The sequence below is a fragment of the Lonchura striata genome, chromosome 2, assembly GCF_050655825.1.
Source record: "Lonchura striata isolate lonStrDom1 chromosome 2, ASM5065582v1, whole genome shotgun sequence".
NCBI classification, from domain to species: domain Eukaryota; kingdom Metazoa; phylum Chordata; class Aves; order Passeriformes; family Estrildidae; genus Lonchura; species Lonchura striata.
In genome coordinates this window covers 118,421,608-118,441,221 of record NC_140704.1, presented here as the reverse complement: position 1 = coordinate 118,441,221, position 19,614 = coordinate 118,421,608, and the positions used below count along the sequence as shown (strand labels likewise).

Below are 19,614 nucleotides of genomic sequence, written 5' to 3'. Positions count from 1 at the left end.
ATGACACTGCCGGAAAGTTTCCTCGATCAACGCAGACATGAATTGGCTGGAAGCACGTCCTGGGAGCCTTCTTTCTTCCAAGAAGGGAAGGGCGCAGAGGGCTCTGCGCGTCCCGCGTTCCCCTGCGATGGGAAGCGGCTCCTCCATCCCAGCGCGCCCAGGCGGGGCTCCCGACGCCCGTCCCGGGATTTTTATCGTTGAAGAGTGACATGGAGATCTGGGCGCGGAGCCTGCTGTGCCTGCCAGGCGCAGCTCCGCCTCCTGGTCCCGGCTGCGGGGGCGGCGGGGCGCTTATCCCGGGACGGGGCTCAGCCGCGGGGTCCGGGACGGCGCCGCCGCCGCGGGCAGGTGAGCGGGGCGGGGGCTCGGGACGGGACGGGACGGGACGGTGGGTGGCGGGGCAGGTCCGGTCCAGCCGCGTTCCAGCACTCCCCTGCTTCAGCAACGATCTGCTCTTAGGGGCCCTTAGCGCCAGACATTGAGGAAACCCCCCAGTCTTCGCGGTATTGACGTTTGGAAATGTTAAATGACAAAGTTAAATGACAAATGTTAAATACAAAGTTGGGCACTTGAAGTGTTTTACTTGTGCCTGAGCGGGACGAGTACCAGATTTGAACTCAGACACCGCTCCTTGTATACCCCCTTCGTACACCCGACTATGTGTGCTCACAGGTCAGGAAATCCAAATACATCCTGGGCTGGATCCCAAGCCTTGTGGCCAGCAGGGTGACGGAGGTGATTCTGCCCCTCGACTCTGTTGCAGGTGTGGGCCATCACCTGGAGTGCTGACCCAGCATAGTAAAGACATGGGCCTGTTGGAACAGGTATTGGGAAGATCACAAAGATGATCAGAGGACTGTCTTGCGAAGATAGGGTGAGAGAATTGGGATTGTTCAGCCTGATGAGGAGGAAGCCTTGGGAATCTCCTTTCAGCCTTTTAGTGTGTGAAAAGGACCTACAAGAGGGCAGGAGAGGGACTTTCTACATAGGCATGTAACCAGCAGGACAAGAGGGAATGGCTTTGAATTGAAAGAAGGTAGTTTAGATTAAATATCAGGAAGAAGTTTACTGTGAGAATGATAAGACACTGTACCAGGTTGCACTAGAACAGTTGTGGATGCCACATCATTGGCAGTGTTGAAGGTCAGGTTGATTTGGCTTTGAGCAACATGGGCTAGAAGATGTCGCTGGCCCATGGCAGGGGGGGTTTGAAACCAGATGCTCTTTAAGGTCCTTTCCAACCCAAACAATTCTATGATTTTATTCTTCTAGCTCTAAACTGCCACATTTCTGGAAACCAAACTGAGCAAGGATGCTCAGCTGGGGGTAATCCCTAATACCCACATGCTCAATCAAACACAAGTGGGAATTCAGTTATTCATGTTTGCTAAGCTGTAAATGGGAAAGAGTGTTCTGGATTTAGCATCCTCAGTGTGTGAAAAAGGTAGAATGGCTGCAAAATTCTGGGAGGCTGAGGACTGTAATGGCCAATAGTGTCTGTCTGGAGGGGATAGACTGTTCATTTTTGGGATGGATATGCTGAAGGTGGGGGAAGCTCTACAAACACAGGAGGGTACAAGATGGGTGGATTTATGGAGATAAATAATGTGGATGGTGGCCAGGTGAGACCAGCAGGAGAATTATTTTCCATGGAACTGCTACAAAATCTCTAAGAAATATAAAACTGGAATTTCATTTACACTGAAAAGCAAAATGCAGAATTGTAACTGTTAGATGATTGTCCTCATGAAACAGAACAATTGAGTTTGAGCAAAGAGTAGGCGCCTGCCACAAGAAAGCAAGTGTCAAAAAATTCTCTCTCCGAGACTCTTCAGTTACCTTACACTTGCTTCTGTGTAAAACATCTTCTTACTGTGCTAAACTTATTGCCAAGAGCAAGCTAGTGAGCAGGACCAAGATTATGACTCTTCAGTCATGACTGAAAGCCAGCTACAAGGTTTTAATTTTAATGTAATAAGTCTCTTGTGACAGCTTTGTTCTTCCCTGGGATTATAGTGTTGGTAAGATTATCCTTATCAGTAAATGATGCTTCAGCAAGACCTTAGGATCTGAACAACTTGTACTACAGGAGACTTTTGTTGAAAGGGGAGCTCCTCTCTAAGGAGGGAGACAGTAGTTCTGTCTTTCTCTGTCATGATCTGTAATTTTACACTGTACATACAGTGATTACTCTGGAATTTGATATGCTTTAGAGGTGGAGCCCAAATACCTCACATGTCAACACACAAGTTATTCTCTATAAGAACAATGAAATCACTCAGAACAGTAACTTCAAGTTCATCACTAGATAAGATAAGAAAAATGTAGAGAATTTAAAAAATGTTTGTTTGGATATTTTTGTTAAATAATATGACACTATAATCACTTGTTAACCTTTTAGATTATATTCATTATTGAAATATGTTGGAGATGCTCCTGGCTCAGGTTTGATAAAAGCAGAAGAGAAATGTCTCTCTTAAATTTGACATTTGGGGCGAATCAAAGCCATTATAAATAAATGTGTTTACTTTGTGGTAGTACTCCTGCACTATCTCCTAGTGCATAATCAAGGAGATTGTTAGTAACAGGCTTGCAATAGGCACTCATACAATTATAATAATTTCATATATGGTGTTTGATAGAAAGGCTGGTTCAAAATTGTATTTGGGGTTTCTACAGGGGACTGGAGAGACATAGCCAGCAGAACATGGAAAAAATTATGTCCTGTCCTGCTGTAGCCCCTTGATATACTGACAGTAGAGGGATGCATTTACCATGTTGGGTTTGCATCATATAGTCCAAATACCAGGATCCAGATTTCAGTGATTGGAATTCATTCTTTTCTTATGAAATATTGGAGGTAGTCTGCAACTGAACTGTGACAGCAGTAACTGAACCATGGTTGAGTACCCAATTTCCAGAAGAAGCTATGCTGCTTCTAGTTTTTCCTCAATCAGTCAATCATTTATTCTTTTTATACCCTTGGATTCAGCTGGAATGATGTTGAATTAACTTGCATCCCACCCATCCAGCTTATTGGTGGAAGGCGTGTATATACAGGAACCCTGTACATACACAGCTACTTTCAGATATCTTTGGCCAAATCTGTAATGTTAAATCTGTTTTATAGGTTTTAAAAAAATACGATTTTGCACATTGCTGCAATTTGCCTTCTTTGTAAAGCTTTCTTTTCTGGTGTCTATATTGAGCTTAAAATCAGAAATTAATGGAATGTTAATTTATATTGTAGTCTGTGAGCTAACAAAGTTAAGGATAGTGGTTTTCCAGCTAGCAAGTAATTTTCTGCTACATAGCAATTGGGTTGGCGAAAGAGGAATCGGTGGAATATTACATTGTTAAAACTGATCAATATAAACATCCTATTAATATTAGAAGAAAATTCTGAAAATGCTGAATAATGTAGGACCAAGATTCAGTTCTTATTTGGTAGAGAGTCGACCACTGATGGATACTTTGTTGTCACGCTAGTCAATGACATCATTCTTTGCATATGTGCTCCATGTCAAAGAAATTTATTTCTTAATAAGAATGTCAAGTAGCATTTGTAATATACATGCATAACACCCATATGCCAACCTAAGTTTGGGCTGTTCCCAAGAGCAATTTTGCTTGTGCCAGCATTTTCAATGTCATCCCTTTAGCAGGGAGACAGGAGATGCTGAGGGAGAGCAGTCTGGGGTAGGAACATAGAGTGAAGCACTGGTGGAAGGATGACTTTCAAGTAGCAGCTCATGTGTGACTTAAAGTGACTCTTTAAGAAGCTGTTAAAACTATATGTGCATGAAACCTGTACAAGCTATTCAACCTCTAATGTCTTCAAAGAATGGAAGTGAATTTGTTTACAAGGTCTGTTTCCCGCAAAATAAGAATGAGTGGCATCAGTTACCAGCTTCTCAGTTATCTTGCCAGAAGTTTATCTGGCTGTTCAGTCTGCGATTACTTGTGCTTGGGGACTTTGGAATCATCTTAAATCTTGTTGGTAGATTATATGATCTCTTGTTCATCAGTGATCTGTATATCCAAATTAATCCCCATATCATATAGAGTTTATTATTGATTCACTTGTTATGGATATAGATATTTTATCTGTGATTTTAAACACTTTTGCTGCTGGCTGTAGTAGTCTGTGTTCCAGATCTGAACACCCAATAGCAATACAAAATCTACTCACTTTCTTCACTCTGTGTTGCAGGCTGAACAAATTATTCCAAATACTGCTCAGTATTTCTGATTCAGTAGCCTGAGGCAAGCCCCCTTAACATGGCCTTCACCTGGGCTCTGTCAGCATAGAGCTTTGCATACATTGAGGATTTGTAGTCCTTGCTCTTATCAGGACTTTATAAACAATAACTTACTATAGAGTAGCACCACACCATCAATTTTATCCTCCTTAAACACTGTCTAAACAGATATTACTTTTTTTCTTTCATGTTAGTGGTAAAATCTCTTTTCAGTAAAAATATCTGGATTTTCCTATAACTTAGTGAGGCACCAGTCATCAGGATATAAACAATTCTATATTAATTCTTGTTACATTTTATCATACTGATTTAATTTGTTTTTACCACATTGAGCATCTTTTAACACAGTGCTTGCTTGCGTTTTGTTTGCTATCCTTGCAGCTTGTGTTCTACCTATGAAACTGCCTTTATCTTAAACCAAGAGTTTTTGCACTTCTAATCTTCTGATTCTCTCACCCATCTCACTGCAGTGGGGAGCGAGTGAGTGGCTGTGTGGTGCTCAGCTGCCTACTGGGGTTAAACCAAGTGGTCCTTTTTGGTGGCCAATGTGGAATTCAAAGGGTTTCAGATAAGGACAGGTTTCATTGGGTTGTGTGAGACCAAATGTATATCTACTGCAGCTACTCATTCTGCAGGGTTTGTCATGGGGCTTGCCTGCCTTGATGCATGTTAGACTCTAATGCTTGTTCATGTCTGCTTTCCACTTTTGCTGTTTGACTCCTTGTCATCTGTAATTCTGAAGGGAGCTGTGCCTTATGCCAGTTCACCCCTAAATTCTACCCAAAGCTTCAAAGAAGGGAAACAGAAGTGTACAGCAGGTTTGCTCATATAAGTACCCCACTGAGCAAGTAAAGTCAGAGAAGTCTGAGCTTGCTGTATTTTCTGATCCTGGCGCTGACTTTGGCACTTATGATCTGTTTCTTGTAGGTACTTGTTCTGGTAGTGGAGCTCATTAAACAAGTAGCAACCTGACTGAGGCAAAGAAAATCTGTATTCAGTTATGGATTAGTGAGCTGGATTGCAATGTTTAAATCTCTGGCTAATTCTCAAGAATCTTTGAAGCAGCCAGTGATGCTGGAGTGCTCTTGCATTCCAGTGTAACCACTGCCTGCTGTCAGGCAGGCAGGGTCAGCTGTAGGAATGGACAAACTAGGGAGTTGCATGTGGAAAACATACCATGGAGCTCTCCTGGACTTTGCTAGGGCTGGAACATCTGAAAGAAAGATGTGTTGTATGGATGAGGGGTGAAAAGCTGCTTTTCCTGGTGTTAGCAGCAGTACCAAGTGTTGTCCCAGACTTCCAGACCTTGTGAAGAAGCCATGACTGCCTTGGTTTTGCTGCTGTCCCTTCAGCTGCACACTCCCCTGCTAAAATACCATCCACTTACTCTCTTCTGAGAGAAATCATCTGATCAGCCATGTTGCAGGGATCCTGAGGCTTTGTTGAGCTCCAGTCCTTCTTGTTTCAGCCCCTATTCCATAAATATGTGGACAATCTCCTAGTCAGCAGCTATCTTAGCATGACAGAGAGACACAAAATGTTTGAACCTGTGCTGTACCAAAATAAGGATCAGGTGTATTTACAGAAACCTGTTTTCATAAATTAAGAAACTACAGCTGGTTTGGTTTTTTTTCCTTTATTTTTTGTTTTTTTTTTTTTTTTTTTTTTTTCCTCCATGCAGGACAAGATAGGCAGACAAGAATCCTGTGCTTCAGGACAGTTACCAATGACCAGCCTCAGCTTCCTTTTCTATGCTCTGGAAGAATGGACTGTTGTGGAGTTCCTGAAGAAATACTTTTTTCATCTGATCATTGCCTCACTGACAATCAGTGCAATATTAGTTTTTTTTATAGTTCCTTTAACAATTGTCGTTTTCATTTACCTTACTAATATTTTGCTTTTAATATATCAGAGGAACAATGAGTTAAAAGCAGATCCCTTGAGTGATGTTTGGAATCGTGTAAGAAAAACTATAGCAAGCTTTTGGGATATATATGCAAGAGTATGGCACGGTAAGTACAACATGATTTGTCTGAAGCATTGAATTACAGTAAATGGTAAAAACACAGAAGTTTTCATTTTTTCTTCCATATGAAATCAAGTAAGTTACATTTATTATACTTTGTATGGCTTCTTTGAACAACCTGCAGTATAAAACTTTCTCCATGTGCTCCTAGGACTCCGTCTACTCCCATCCCATCCAAATGGCTCATGGCAGGAGCTGTAGCAGGGATGGAAATGAAGGCAGACAAGGTGGAGCAGAATTCTTAGTTGGCAAAAGCTGTGTCTTTCCCAAGCCTTTATATACATTAGCTTCTAATCTGGCTCCACCTGAAACCTGAACCAAATGTAGGAAGAATCATGACAAGGATTAATAGAAGTGCATGTCTGTGAGGAAATTCCCTCCCGCTGTGAAGTGAATATATTTAACTCTTGGGGAGAGAACCTCTTTTTGGGATTCTTAAAGATTATGGTTTCAAGTTAAAAATCTCAACTTCTCTAAAAGAGGAACACTTTATTATGGAAAATCCCGAACTCTTCACTTTCATTGACACAGAATGGAGAGTCATACTTCCAGATTTCAGGAAAGTATCCAGACTGCTGGCCACTATTTCTGAAAATGAAGCATTTTCACACTAGTTACTAATTTTTTTTAAAAAGTATTATTATTGTACTATTTACAAGAAGTTCCTAATGGGAAATAATAGTTTGAGTTCCCTCACTAAGAAAAATGTCAGGTGCAGGTCTGATCTCATGATTAAACTGACCAACAAATCAGTCTACTGTGCTGTGGTGTCTGAGGGACTTTCTCTGTGCTATTGACCAAAAGATCCATCCAGAATTAATTATTTTGAAAGCTACTACAGAGGCTTTCACACGTCTCTGAAGGTCACTTTACAAAGTAACAAGTTTTCTCTAAACTGTCAGATGATTTACAGGTATCATTGACAGTGTATTGCTTTCCATCCCAAACAGGTTATGAGCTTCATGGTGTGAAAAACCTCCCAGAAGGACCAGGCATTCTTGTGTATTACCATGGAGCTATTCCTATAGATTACCTTTACTTTTTGTCTAGACTGTTTCTGTGGAAGAGAAGACTTTGCCTGTCAGTAGCTGATCATTTTGTGTTTCGTTTACCAGGTAAGAATGTGTTCTCTTGTATTTAAGGTTCCTGAATTCACCTAACTGGTGAACTTTACATTTCCTATAGTTGCAAGAGAACTTTTAAACTAGAAGACTACTTTTAGATTTTTTAACTAAAAGTTGGTAGATGTAAGAGGACAAACAGAGTAGCATATCCTATCTTTTCAGTGAAAACATTTGTAAACCCTCCAAAGTCAACAAATAGACACATTATCCTTTTGGGATGGAATGTCATCCCTCAGTAGAAAGTGCTGGATAGGAATCTACTATTGACCTAGTGCTGACTGGTCAGGAGAAGATACAGAGAAGCAAAGATAATTCAATTTTAGAAAAACAAGCCATAAAGAAGATCATCCAGAAGGAATAGTAGGGGAATTATTTAAAGGCACCTTTATGCCACTAATATTGAAAGCTGTTTTAATAATAGACAATAGAGGAAGCTATTTAGAAGGACACTATTTGGAAAACAAAGTTTTCCTGAAAACAAGTATTATAAACTCCAGTAAATTTGATGCTAAAACCATATTCAGGCACTCCTAGAAAGATTACAATAATTTTAAGTCCTATTTAGTAAATACTGTGTAGTACTGAGTGAGTACATGAGAAGTAAGAAGTCATCAAATGATGATTGGCTTTTAAGAGTACCCTCACAAAAAGAGAGAGTTTAGCAAAACATTGCAAAGCAGACTCCTTTCTTAAGGGTTAAATAAGAGGGTACTGTTCAAATTGAAGTGTCCTTAGCACAGATTTTTATTACAAATATAAAATACACATTTATTAAGACTAAGCAACGCTCCCAGCTGTGCAATTCCTGGACTACTGGTGTGTACATAACATATTGATTTCATTATGTTCATGCTAGAGCAACAAAATGTGTCAAATGCTGTGTTAGCCTTCAAAAAGGCTGTAAAAGGACATCTGCTAAGAAAGACTTTAAATAATTGAAGTTAGACCTCCTCACTGCATTAGCAGAAGATGTGGCTAAAAGTGAAATTCCTCTCTAACCTTCTTTTGCTCTACTATGCTTACTTTTTGCAAAGAAATGTTACACTTCCCAGACTGGTTCTTTAAAAAATGCTCATGAGCTGGACCTCAGTTCAGTTTATTTACAGGATTAATTGCAGTTACAGGAGAATTCTTCTTGTGAATTAATAACTCTATCTCAGAATAGCTGTTAGTAATAAAGTATTAGCTGCTTAAGTAATAAAATTACAAAAATAAAAGGACAAGGATGATTCAGAGGTGTGGCATGGCTTCCCTTGAAGAGCTAGGACATCAGACAGAAGCCTTGCATCACTGAAGTTTAAAAAATTCCATGAGACCTAGAAAAGGGGAATAAGAAGTAGTAATACTTTCACGTGAAATATTATAATTCTCAAAAGTTTTAAAGCCAAGCAAATGGCTTGGCTTAATAACAATATGGCATTCCTGACTTGAGGATGAAACAGAAATGAGTTCACAAAAAGTTTAAACAAAGTCAACATCTGTCTTTGACAGAAAGATTTATCAATTATGATACCTTGAATAAGATTAAATACAATTAAATTACAGGATTCAGCACTGTGTTACCTATTGTTTTCCAAAGTTTTTGTTGCAGACCTCTGTCAGTCCAGAGTTGTTGCTTCCATTTATTAATATAAAAAAAAAATATTTTCAAACTATGCTCTTTGAACAGGGAACTTGAATTTTGTGGAAATGCTTGTTTGCTTTCTATCAGAGTTCCAAACTGATATATTTGAAATATCAAGATAATATTAGCAAGCATAGAGCACTCCTATGGCTCTGTCTTTTAGAGAAATCCCAGTTATGGAAATAGAGGAAGGAGATTTGCTGTGGTGAATTTATTCATGTGGTGCTGAAATAGCCCTGCTAGTTTCTTTCATTCATGCATCTTGAGAGTCTTAAAGCCGTTCAGTTTGATCCACATAGTTTGCAATTTAACCACAAAATACTCAATTAAACAACTCAAAACCTCAATCTTTAAAATGCTAAACATCATATTTTAAAAGAAGACCAAAATAGTAGCTTGTCAGGTATTTATTTTTGTAGTAATCTTTATTGTACTGATTATTTTTTCTGTATTAAAATATATAAAAAGAAGGAGAGAGGAATAGGTGCTTATTTTCTGATTTCTAGCTATGACATACAAGTTTTGTTTACATAATTTGATTGATAATTATGAAAGATAGGATGTGGAAGCATTTTTTAATTTAAATGTTCCTGACAAGATTGTTAAACGTCATAATATTTGGTCAAAAATATTGTCATGTATTTATAATTTTGCCAGCATTTACTCTATATGTGTCTTACTTCCTTTATAAAAATATGTCTTAGCCTAAATATATAGTTACTAGATTTTAATTTAGCTGTAATCTGATGCTGCAAACATATATTGTTATATTAAATGTACATTTGCTCCTTATTTATTTCAGGACTCAGATTATTGTTGGCAGTGACGGGTGTTATACCAGGTACGAGGGAGGAGTGTCTTGGTGCCCTGAAGAATGGGTACTTGGTGTCCATCTCGCCAGGTGGAGTTCGAGAAGCTCTGTTCAGTGACGAAAGCTATCAGCTCGTGTGGGGAAATCGAAAAGGCTTTGCTCAGGTCGCTTTAGAAGCAAAAGTGGTGAGTGCCGTATGTTACCAATCCCAGTCTGTGCTGTCTGCATATCTGCTTCATTAAAAAATGCAGCTTAGGAGCATTTGTTGGAAAATCTTCCAGAGGAAATGGGTGGGAAATGAAGATTTCATTTCCTTTCCCCATCACTTTCCTCGAGCACATTCATTTACAAGGAGCAAGAGTTTTGTGGAACTGTCAAGATTTTTCTTACTGTTTCAAAGCATCTATCTCTGTGGTTCTATGTCTACAGTTCCATCATGCAGGCATCCAGTGTTTCATCTTGACTTTATTTCAGAAATCTTCACTGTGGTCCTTCTCCATACTGTCCTAAGGTTTCATTATTTTTTCCTATCCTAATAGATTTGCATCTTTATCTTTCACATATCTAGTAATTTTCTTATGGCTCTTTAATGCATTATCCTTATCTTTCTTCTCATTTACCTTTACTTTTCTTCATGTTTGTGGAAGATTGCATCAACTAACTTAAGGTGTATCTACATCAGTGTCTGAGTTTGAATCGTGGGCACTTTTGAAGTAATTTGTGTATTTCTCTCACCATGCTTTCATTCATATCAAGGAACATGTTAGAATACTGAAGCTGCATTCCTTCTGGCTGAAACTAAACCAAAATTGGAACCTAATACTCCAGTGTCAAATGGTCTTCAGCCAATGGTGCCAAACAAGAATTAGTTCTAGATAAAAACAGCACACTGAAATGTGTTCAGTGTGGATGTCATAGTCTCAGCATCCTCTAGATGTGCACTTCTCTTGATTTGCACTCCATCTATGTACTCATGGCCAAGGTTTCAGTTAGTTTCCATATGGATGATCTACAAATGCAAACTTCTGTGATTAGCTGTGACTTCTTATAGCTAAATATACTTGGGAGACTGTGATGCAGTCTCTGGGAAATTATTTTATTTGGCATGAAGCTGAAAGAGCAGCAAACCTGTCTTTTTTCTAACTGCCACTCCCCATCATCATCACCACATCTAGACACAAGTTTTCTGCCTTAATTTAGACTTACCATACCTAGTGATTTTTGTGTCTGACAATACTGGTGCAAATCCAGCTTCATCTGTTCGGCACTTTCTGCTGCTTTCTCATGAACTGCACAACCATCACTTTTTCCTCACATTCTAATGAATATCTCATCACTTGCAGTGCCCTTTGATCTTCTACATAAAGCTTTCTGTCTATATAGGAGAAGCTGTATAGGGAGTTGAGTTCTTCTCATGAAACTTTAATTTCTTAACATTCCTTTTGTGTAGTTATATCTCTTTTGCACTTCATCTGATTTGTTGCTTCTCAAACTTTGTTTTGGTCACTTGTGCTATGGCTCCTAGTAGAAAGGATCTGAAGTTGCAAAATGCATGCTTCAGGTTAATATTTCTTCATAAATCTATCTCTAAATTATTGTGAGGAGATAATTAAATACTAGAATAAACTTAGGGGCATTTACCCAATGGATAAAATAATTTTAGGCCTGGAATCTTGTTTCCACATATTGTCTTATATGGCCTTTTAGGTTTTATGTGCTTCTGCTCCCTTTCCCATCCCTTTTTTCCAAAAAGGTAAATGTTAGTCATAATACTTCACATACTGTGTGGGCCTGTACACCACCACTACTGGGAAAGTACCAGAATGTGAATGGGATAAACTCAGTCAAATTCCTATGGGCATCTTGAGTTCCCTAATAGTCTTCTTATGTATTAAATGAATAATATGCTGAAACAGAAAGAGTTGTCACTTAAAAAACTCGAGAGATTTCTATTGATTTTTCTTTCATCTGTCTTTCAAGCTACTCCAAACATCTGGACAAACCTTTGCCAGATGTTCTCCCTTCACCTGGAACTTTACAGTAATGAAATGTAACAAGTTGTGGATTTTTAAATAGAAATTGAATTAAAAACTGAGTGCCCTTACATAGATTGACACCCTGATCAAAACGCATCACAAGAATCCTTGCCAGTAATTTTCCTAATTCTATTAGTCTTCCATAATATAGAAGCACATGGAAATACCTGAACAGTAGCACATAAAATTGTTACCTCCTTTTCTTGACCAAATTTGTGTTTGGTTTTTGATGGGGGTTTTTAAAATTTTATTTATTGAATTGGGTATTCTTTGAGGGTAAGGTTCTTGCAGTGTGAAAGGGTCTTGAGGTTTTTTATGATTGGGAAGTCTGACTAGATCCCTGTATGGCAGATGTTGCTGTAATTAGCTTGCAAGCTTCACTGAACTTTGGGCATCATTGATATTTCTCTGGGAGTCTGGAATCAGGCAAACCTTAGATAACTAAACACTTAAAAAACACTGTGCATTTAAGAGTAGAGGGGGAATATTACATAAAGTTAGGTCCACAGTAGTCACTGGATCTCATCTTTTGACACATTTCAAATTTGGTTATTTGTTCCAGCTGCATCCTTTTCAATACTGGCCAGATTAGTCTTCCTGGCTGACCAAAGACTGGGGTGTGGTGGATGCCAGGCACCCATCAAAGGCTCTCTCACTGCCCTCCGCAAGTGGACAGGGGAGAGAAAATAAAGCAAAAGATTCATGAGCGGAGATAAGGACTGGGAAAAATCACTCACTGAATACCATTATGGGCAAACCAGACTCAACTTAGGGATATTAATTGCATTTATTGGCAACAAAATCAGAGCATGACAATGAGAAGTAAAATAAGTCTTAAAACCGCCTCTTGCCCCACCTCTCCCTTCTTCCTTGGCTCTACCTCCTTCCCTGCAGTGGCACAGGCAGATGGGGAATGGGGGTCATGGCCAGTTCATCACATGTAGTTTCTGCCACTGCTCAGAGAGGAGTCCTTCTCCTGTTCTAGCATGGGGTCCATACCACAGGAGATAAACTTCAAATTGAGTCCGTCCCCTGGGCAACAGATTCTCCATGAACATGAATCACTCTTCCACAGGGTGCAGTCCTCCAGGCACAGCCTGCTCCAGAAGAGGGTCCCCCTCAGGGTCACAAGTCCCTTCCAGGAAACCTGCTCTGTGGGCTTCTCTCTCCATGGGTCTGCAGATCACTGCCAGGAGCCTGCTCCAGCACTTTTCTACAGCTACACAGCCCTCTTTCAGGCACCCATGCTCTGGTGTGGGCCTCCTCTATGGGCTGCAGCTGGATCTCTCCATTGCTATCGTCTTACATGGGCTGCAGGGGCACAGCTGCCTCACCATGGGCTGCAGGGGAATCTCTGCTCTGGAGCACCTCCTGCACTTCCTCCTGCACTGACCTTGGTGTTTGCAGGGCTGTTCCTCTCACATTTTCTCACCCTGTTCTCTCTGCAATTACATATGCACAATAAATATTTTCCTTCTTAAATATGTTACCACAGAGGTGTTATGATCATTCCTGATGGGCTTGGCCTTGGCACGCAGCTAATCCATCCTGGCTGACACTGGCTCTGCCAGACATGGGGAAAGCTTCTGCCAGCTTCTCATAGAAGCCACCCCTGTAGCTCCCCCTCTACCAAAATCTGGCCACAAAAACAAAGTACACTGGGGGTAGACTCATCCAGATATCAGAACTTGTTCTATTATGTAGCAATTAATATAAATTTGCTAATAGTTATTCAGATATCATTAATAAAAGCAAGATAGAATTATAAGGGTATTATAAAAAATTTTCTCCATACAGTGTAGCCCTTAACCAAAGAACTACACACACTTTATAAAATGACTATATGGTGGTTTATAACCTGTCGCAGATTACTTGAATGGGGATTTCAAGACAAAACCTACTTTATATATGAATAGACATTCCCATCCATCATACAATATTACAGAAGTTCAACAGTTCAGCCCCAGAAAAGTTGAAGAAAAGCAAACAAGGAAGGTAGTTTCAGCCTCAGTACTTATCTGTAAAGTTTCCACATTTGTTTCCCTTTCATTTTGTGCAACTACTCTGCTTAACAGGAGTCAGAGAGTGTTGCTGTTTAATGTTATGACTCAGTGTACCTCTGGGATATGTATTTGTCTCAGTCAAATTAATCCATGACTTTCAGAAATACTCTGTCTATGGCTTGGTTTTAACTGGCTAATGGGGAGGAATGATAATTTCTGAAGCTCCCTGAATTTTATCTGTGCCAAAAAAAATCCTTCAAGTTGAGTTAGGTGAAAAATAAACAGGAACAATGATTTATAAAATTCTCTTGTATGGGCAAGGGGTTTGAACTACGTGATCTCCAGAGGTCTCTTCCAACCTCTAATATCCTGTAATTCTGTGATTTTCAAGCTGGCTGGGGATGATCCTGCTTAGTTCCAGCACAGCAAGTATAAATGTGTTGGTTACTGCAGGTCTGGTTGTGCTCTTTTAAAAATATAAGATTTTATGTGCATACCTGTGTTTTCCAGCTTAGGGATTGAATGTTGCTCCCTACCCTTCACCTCAGTTGCTGATTGTTGTATGAGAGTAACTTCTGTAGTTGCCAGATTTCTTTATAGACTACCATATGTTTCTCTTGTACTATTCCTAAAATTTAAAGTGTTTTGTCTGTGTGACAGATAGGTTTCAAATATTTTAGGTCTTAGATGTACAGTATTCAAATAACAGCTGAAACAAAGTATGTTATTTTTAGTGTCCAGTACTTATATATTTTTAGAAGAAATTAGTGATTACTTTTTAAGGGTTTATTTCTAATAATTTCTCTTAATTTTGCATTCTGAAAGGTTTACTATTATAGCTTTATGCATGTTTGATACTTTTTCTCTCTCTCAGGTATTTTTTCCTTTTAATGCTTTCTATCACTGTGAGTTAGTTAGGTCTTTTTCTTGCTTGTTTTTTTCTCATCCTGCAGCTTCTGTTCTGTGGTAGTGATTCTTAGCAGCACAAAAGTCTTCCTTCATTACCTTCTGGACAAGTTGTTCCAACAACCTGTTCAAACTAAAATTTCAGAAAAAGGAAAAGGGACAATAGAGGAGAAAAAAGTCTTTGTATATATGGATACAACTACTGTCAATCTGTCTACAAACTACACAATCCAACCTCAGGCTGTAAGGCATGACTGTTTCAAGCAGGTATCTCAAGCGTGTCTCTTCTCAGTCACAATGATGAAGTGAACTTGTTCTGTAAGTGCCTAAGGATCCGCCCGCCAGAAGGTGTAGTCCAGGTCAGTGAGGACACACAATTGCCTCTTTTTGTCCCAGGGATCTGGAGAAGTCTTTTCCAGTGAAGTTTTATCCAAACATTACTGCTTCAGTTAGACCCTATTTGAGAAGCAGATGAGATGAGCCAGCCATGAATGTCTGCTTGCTTTCTGCAAGACTTCACAAACTCAATACTTCCCTATTCACCACTCATGATGAAAGCTTTAGACAAAGAAACCATGGAAATTTGTTTTATGTTCCAGTCAGTGATATTGCAGTAAATATGTAACACAGACAATGTCAGTCATTTTATTTACAGATAGTGACTTTAAAACAGATGTTTATGGCAGCTGAAAAATAGCATTTTATTTCTATTCTGGAGTTTTTAAAATCAAGATTCCTTGTTTACTACTTAACTGACTGGTAATTACCCCCTGTATTTGAGTGATTTTCTTAGCTGCATTAACAAGAACTACATCAGAAATTCAAACCTGGTATAACATTTCCACCTTTTTATTTCTTTTTCTACTTCTTTAGCCCATCATTCCAATGTATACTCAAAATGTCCGTGAAGGCTATAGGATGTTTAAAGAAAGAAGTAAGAACTTAAAAATATTTTTCATGTATTTTGAATGTTTTATCTCTTTCTCTCAGATTTCTCTTGCTTTTATCTTAGATTTTGCTTTTCAGACTTCTGCTTACTTGGATTCTCTAACACTTGCTGGGAGTCAGAGGTAGCTCAAATTTGGAAATAGCTTTACATAACTGGTTTGTGTGACTTAGTTCTTTAATGCAGACTTATTTCTCTGCTCTATTAAGTCTATCAAGCTTTGTTTTGGTGGACAATTGCTTCAATCATGTAACTTCCTAACTATCATATAAAGCATGGATTTATAAGAAGAATTCTACATGAATCAGATTAATGTTTGAATTGTGTTTACTGTGACTATAATCTCACTTTTTTCTCCCATAAACCATTTCAGGATTTTTTAGACAGTTATATGAAAGCACTCGATTGCCTTTTACTCCTCCGTATGGAGGACTTCCAGTTAAATTTCGCACATACATTGGGAAGCCAATCCCTTATGACCCAAATATAACTGCAGAAGAATTAGCTGAAAAGGTAAGTTCTCTCTCCTTGCAATACTGAACTACATACTTTGCTCTGTACTATAGGTGCAGTTTTTTGCATGCTTGAATAAAGACAAATATGCTTTGTCTTTATTACTGTCTTTATTATATGCTATGGGCAGTTGAGGTTTGGGATCATTTAATGTACAAATACCTGCCAGTAAATATTGGCATAGTAAGAGTTGATTTGGATGCCCTCATCTTTTCCAAATGTATGAGCTCTGTCTCCTTGTTAACTTTGTTTCTCCCATGCCTTTGATAACTTTGATATTAATTTTGAAATGATGTAAATTATGTTTTAAATGCAGTTTTCAGTAACTATGAAAATAAATTTAATCAATAGCAAATAACTTTGAGAATCTTCACCAAATAGCATAGGGGTCTAGAAGCAAAGTTCTTCAAGAGCTTCAGTTTCATTGTCAAAGTGAAAATGTTAAAAAGTTGAATCCAAAATATAAAAATATGTCGAATACCTACAGTTTGGTGAAATTAATGATGCCCAAGAGCATAAAAGTATTTATAGATCCAGAGTTTAAGCATTTTTCAAAATATAAAGCTAAACTGAAAGTATAGGTTTAAAATTTTTTACAGAAGATGAAAGGAGGATTTTACGAGAAAAAAAATCTGCTACCACCTAGAAATACACAAACAAATCAGCTCTCAGAAATCACTTACTAAAAAACACCTTGCTGCCCCCAAAAAGATGCTGGCTTTTCTTTTTTCAAACAAGGCTGGCTTTTCTTCTTTTGTTTTCTTTTATCCTTTTTCAAGGGTCTACTACAGGTTGTGCTGAGCTTCACAAAAGTGAAACCAAAAAGACAGGTTTGGTCTGTTACAAGGGAACAGCCCCAGCGAGCTGTAGTTTACTCTTAACACCTTTAGGAGGCTGGAAGCAATGTGACTGCCGTTATGGCTATTTATATTATTGTATTTTAGGGGAACAGTATTTTGTGTACCTGCAAAAGTGAAATTGAAATTTCCCATTATATTGATTTACCTTACTAAGGCATGTGTTTGGCTGCCCCTTTGACCACCACCCACTTTGGTGGGAGTACAGTTAGGTCTTCTGTGGCTGATATTACTTTAAAAAAAGGTAATTTAAATGAGGTTTAAGGTGAGCAGTGGCCTGGCTGACCTTTGTCTGATCCTGCCCTGCAAAGGAGATAGGACATGAATCTATCAGGAAAGGTTCAGCTACTCTTTTATTATATTCACAGGGATGTTCTACTGTAACTCTGGGGTAGATCAATGGAGTATGTAGCTACCCTTATTTCAAGTTTAAATACACAAAGTAAAACAAAAGTAGATAATTTCTTATTTACTTTAGAAATAAGAAGTAGAATATTATATTCATTCTCTTCCTAAACTTGCGTTTGACTCTTATGTAAAGAGTATTATGAATTTTCTTATTATGTGCATAGTGTATATGATAAAATGATGGGAAAATTCATGTTGGGAAGAACAGACAACAGTAGAGGTTCCTACTCCAAATTCCTTGTCCGTGATAGGTCAGCAATAAGATCAGATGAGGTGAGTCAGGCTTTATCTGTCATTTTTTGATGAACATTTTCAGGGATGGGGGATTGCAGAAACTTAATGTTTTCAAGTGTTAAAGGCTACTTTGACTAAGTAATGACCACATTTGATAAATCTCAATAGTTGGAGCCTACCCAAAATGCAGTCATTGTTTTTGCTCCTTTCTATTCCAAGAAATATGTCGTTAGGACAGCTAGTTAATATAAACAACAATTTTTTTTTCTTACAGTAGAGCTATGTGTGAATTTTCCCTCTTGAACCTCTGAGAAGTTAGTGATTATACTTTTCTTCCATGCATAAAATAGATCTGTGAAGGCAAATTTCTCTTTTCTTTTCAGACAAAGACTGCTGTCCAGGCTCTCATAAGCAAGCACCAAACAATCCCAGGCAACATATGGAAGGCTTTACTGGAGAGATTTGATAAACGTCATAAAAGTGATTAGAATGCTCATGTTTATTGCATTGGTTTTACAGCATACAGTAAAAAACAATGTCCTACAGCACTGGTGACAGTGTTAACCAGTTTAAATTACAAATTTCAACAGATTTGGTGGAAGAAAACAATTAACCTCTTGAAAGTTACCCCATATCTTTGAGAATATCCTGAAATAAGAAAGATTGATGAAGATTACATATGTATAATAGCAATGCATCAGCTAAATTCCCCTGACAGAAATCATGCAGCCAAGATTTTCCTGGTTGCTAAAACAAGTTTGTACTTATATCCAAGAGCTTTAGTGGTGTTGTCTAGATCTGTGCGTTTGTGCTTTGAGTACAGTCTGGTCTGAGAGCAGGGCCTCAGGGCTGGTGTTGTCCCACCAGAGACCACCTCATGGGGGGCACCTTCCCTGATGACCCCAAGGAAGACATGTCAGAACAAACTGTCTTGCTTTAGATAATCAGCTACTGCTTACACCATTCTCCTACAGACTACAAAAAGAAACAATCCCATTAAAACGGATGTTAGACTCCTTCAAACACATCAGCTTACTAGTGCGTACCCTGGAAAGCAGAACTGTTTGCATCCAAGAATTCTTCCCCACGGAAAAAGGTCTCTCAAAGAGAGGGGAAAAAAAGCTTTAGTTCAGTGTAGCAAATATTGCAAATACATGTAGAAAGTAGTTTCAAGTCTGATCTGGTTTGTGCATGCTCTATTGCACCACACCATAGCTGTTCAGTGGATGAGGCTGCCCCAGCCTGAAAACCCCTGGATATGGTGTGTGCAGTATGGTTGTCCTGTATTTACTCAAATCTCCCAGTGAACAGGCTCAGGGGGAGCTTTCTCAGGCAATGCATCTTTGAGGCTTATCATCATTGGTGGTTTGCCTAAAAATGCAGTTCTGCAACACTGCCGGTACACATTGAACCAAAATCCTGTTTGGAAAGGCAGTCTTGTCTTCCTAATGCAACTTGTGGAAAACTGAAAGTTAGTACAAAGCAGAATGTGTTTTTACAGGCTGTGTTTTTACAGGATGTTGTTACTGGTGGGAGTGGGACAACTTTATGTAATCTATTGAATAGGCCACTAAATGCAACCAAGTCTTAACTTCAAAGACCAAGATAGGTATTTTTTGTGCCTCATTTTCCTTCATGTACGTTTAATATGTATATAATCTTTCAACATCCTAAAAGGTTACATAGCATCTAAGGAAATATATGTAATGTTTGCCCATTTTTCAGTAGAAAACTAAATCTGCTCATTGGATTAAAATAAATTCTTCCCTGACTCTGCCTCTTCACAAGTATTTCTTGCACATCTGGTGAAGGGAGAAGGATGGACTGGTGAGTTATTTCCCTGGACCAAAAAGACAGGAATCCT

At 38.7% G+C, this 19,614-nt stretch overlaps 1 protein-coding gene across 1 annotated transcript; it reads left to right on the top strand.

Moving 5' to 3' along the window:
• Nucleotides 1–208: 208 nt before the first annotated feature.
• On the top strand, nucleotides 209–19,526 carry LOC110484805 (DGAT1/2-independent enzyme synthesizing storage lipids-like). Its single transcript, XM_031504181.3, has 7 exons — nucleotides 209–348; nucleotides 5,944–6,274; nucleotides 7,239–7,403; nucleotides 9,839–10,032; nucleotides 15,666–15,726; nucleotides 16,112–16,251; nucleotides 18,134–19,526. The coding sequence occupies exons 2-7, from the start codon at nucleotides 5,989–5,991 to the stop codon at nucleotides 18,236–18,238; spliced, it is 951 nt and encodes a 316-aa protein (XP_031360041.1). The 5' UTR covers nucleotides 209–348; nucleotides 5,944–5,988; the 3' UTR covers nucleotides 18,239–19,526.
• Nucleotides 19,527–19,614: the final 88 nt, after the last annotated feature.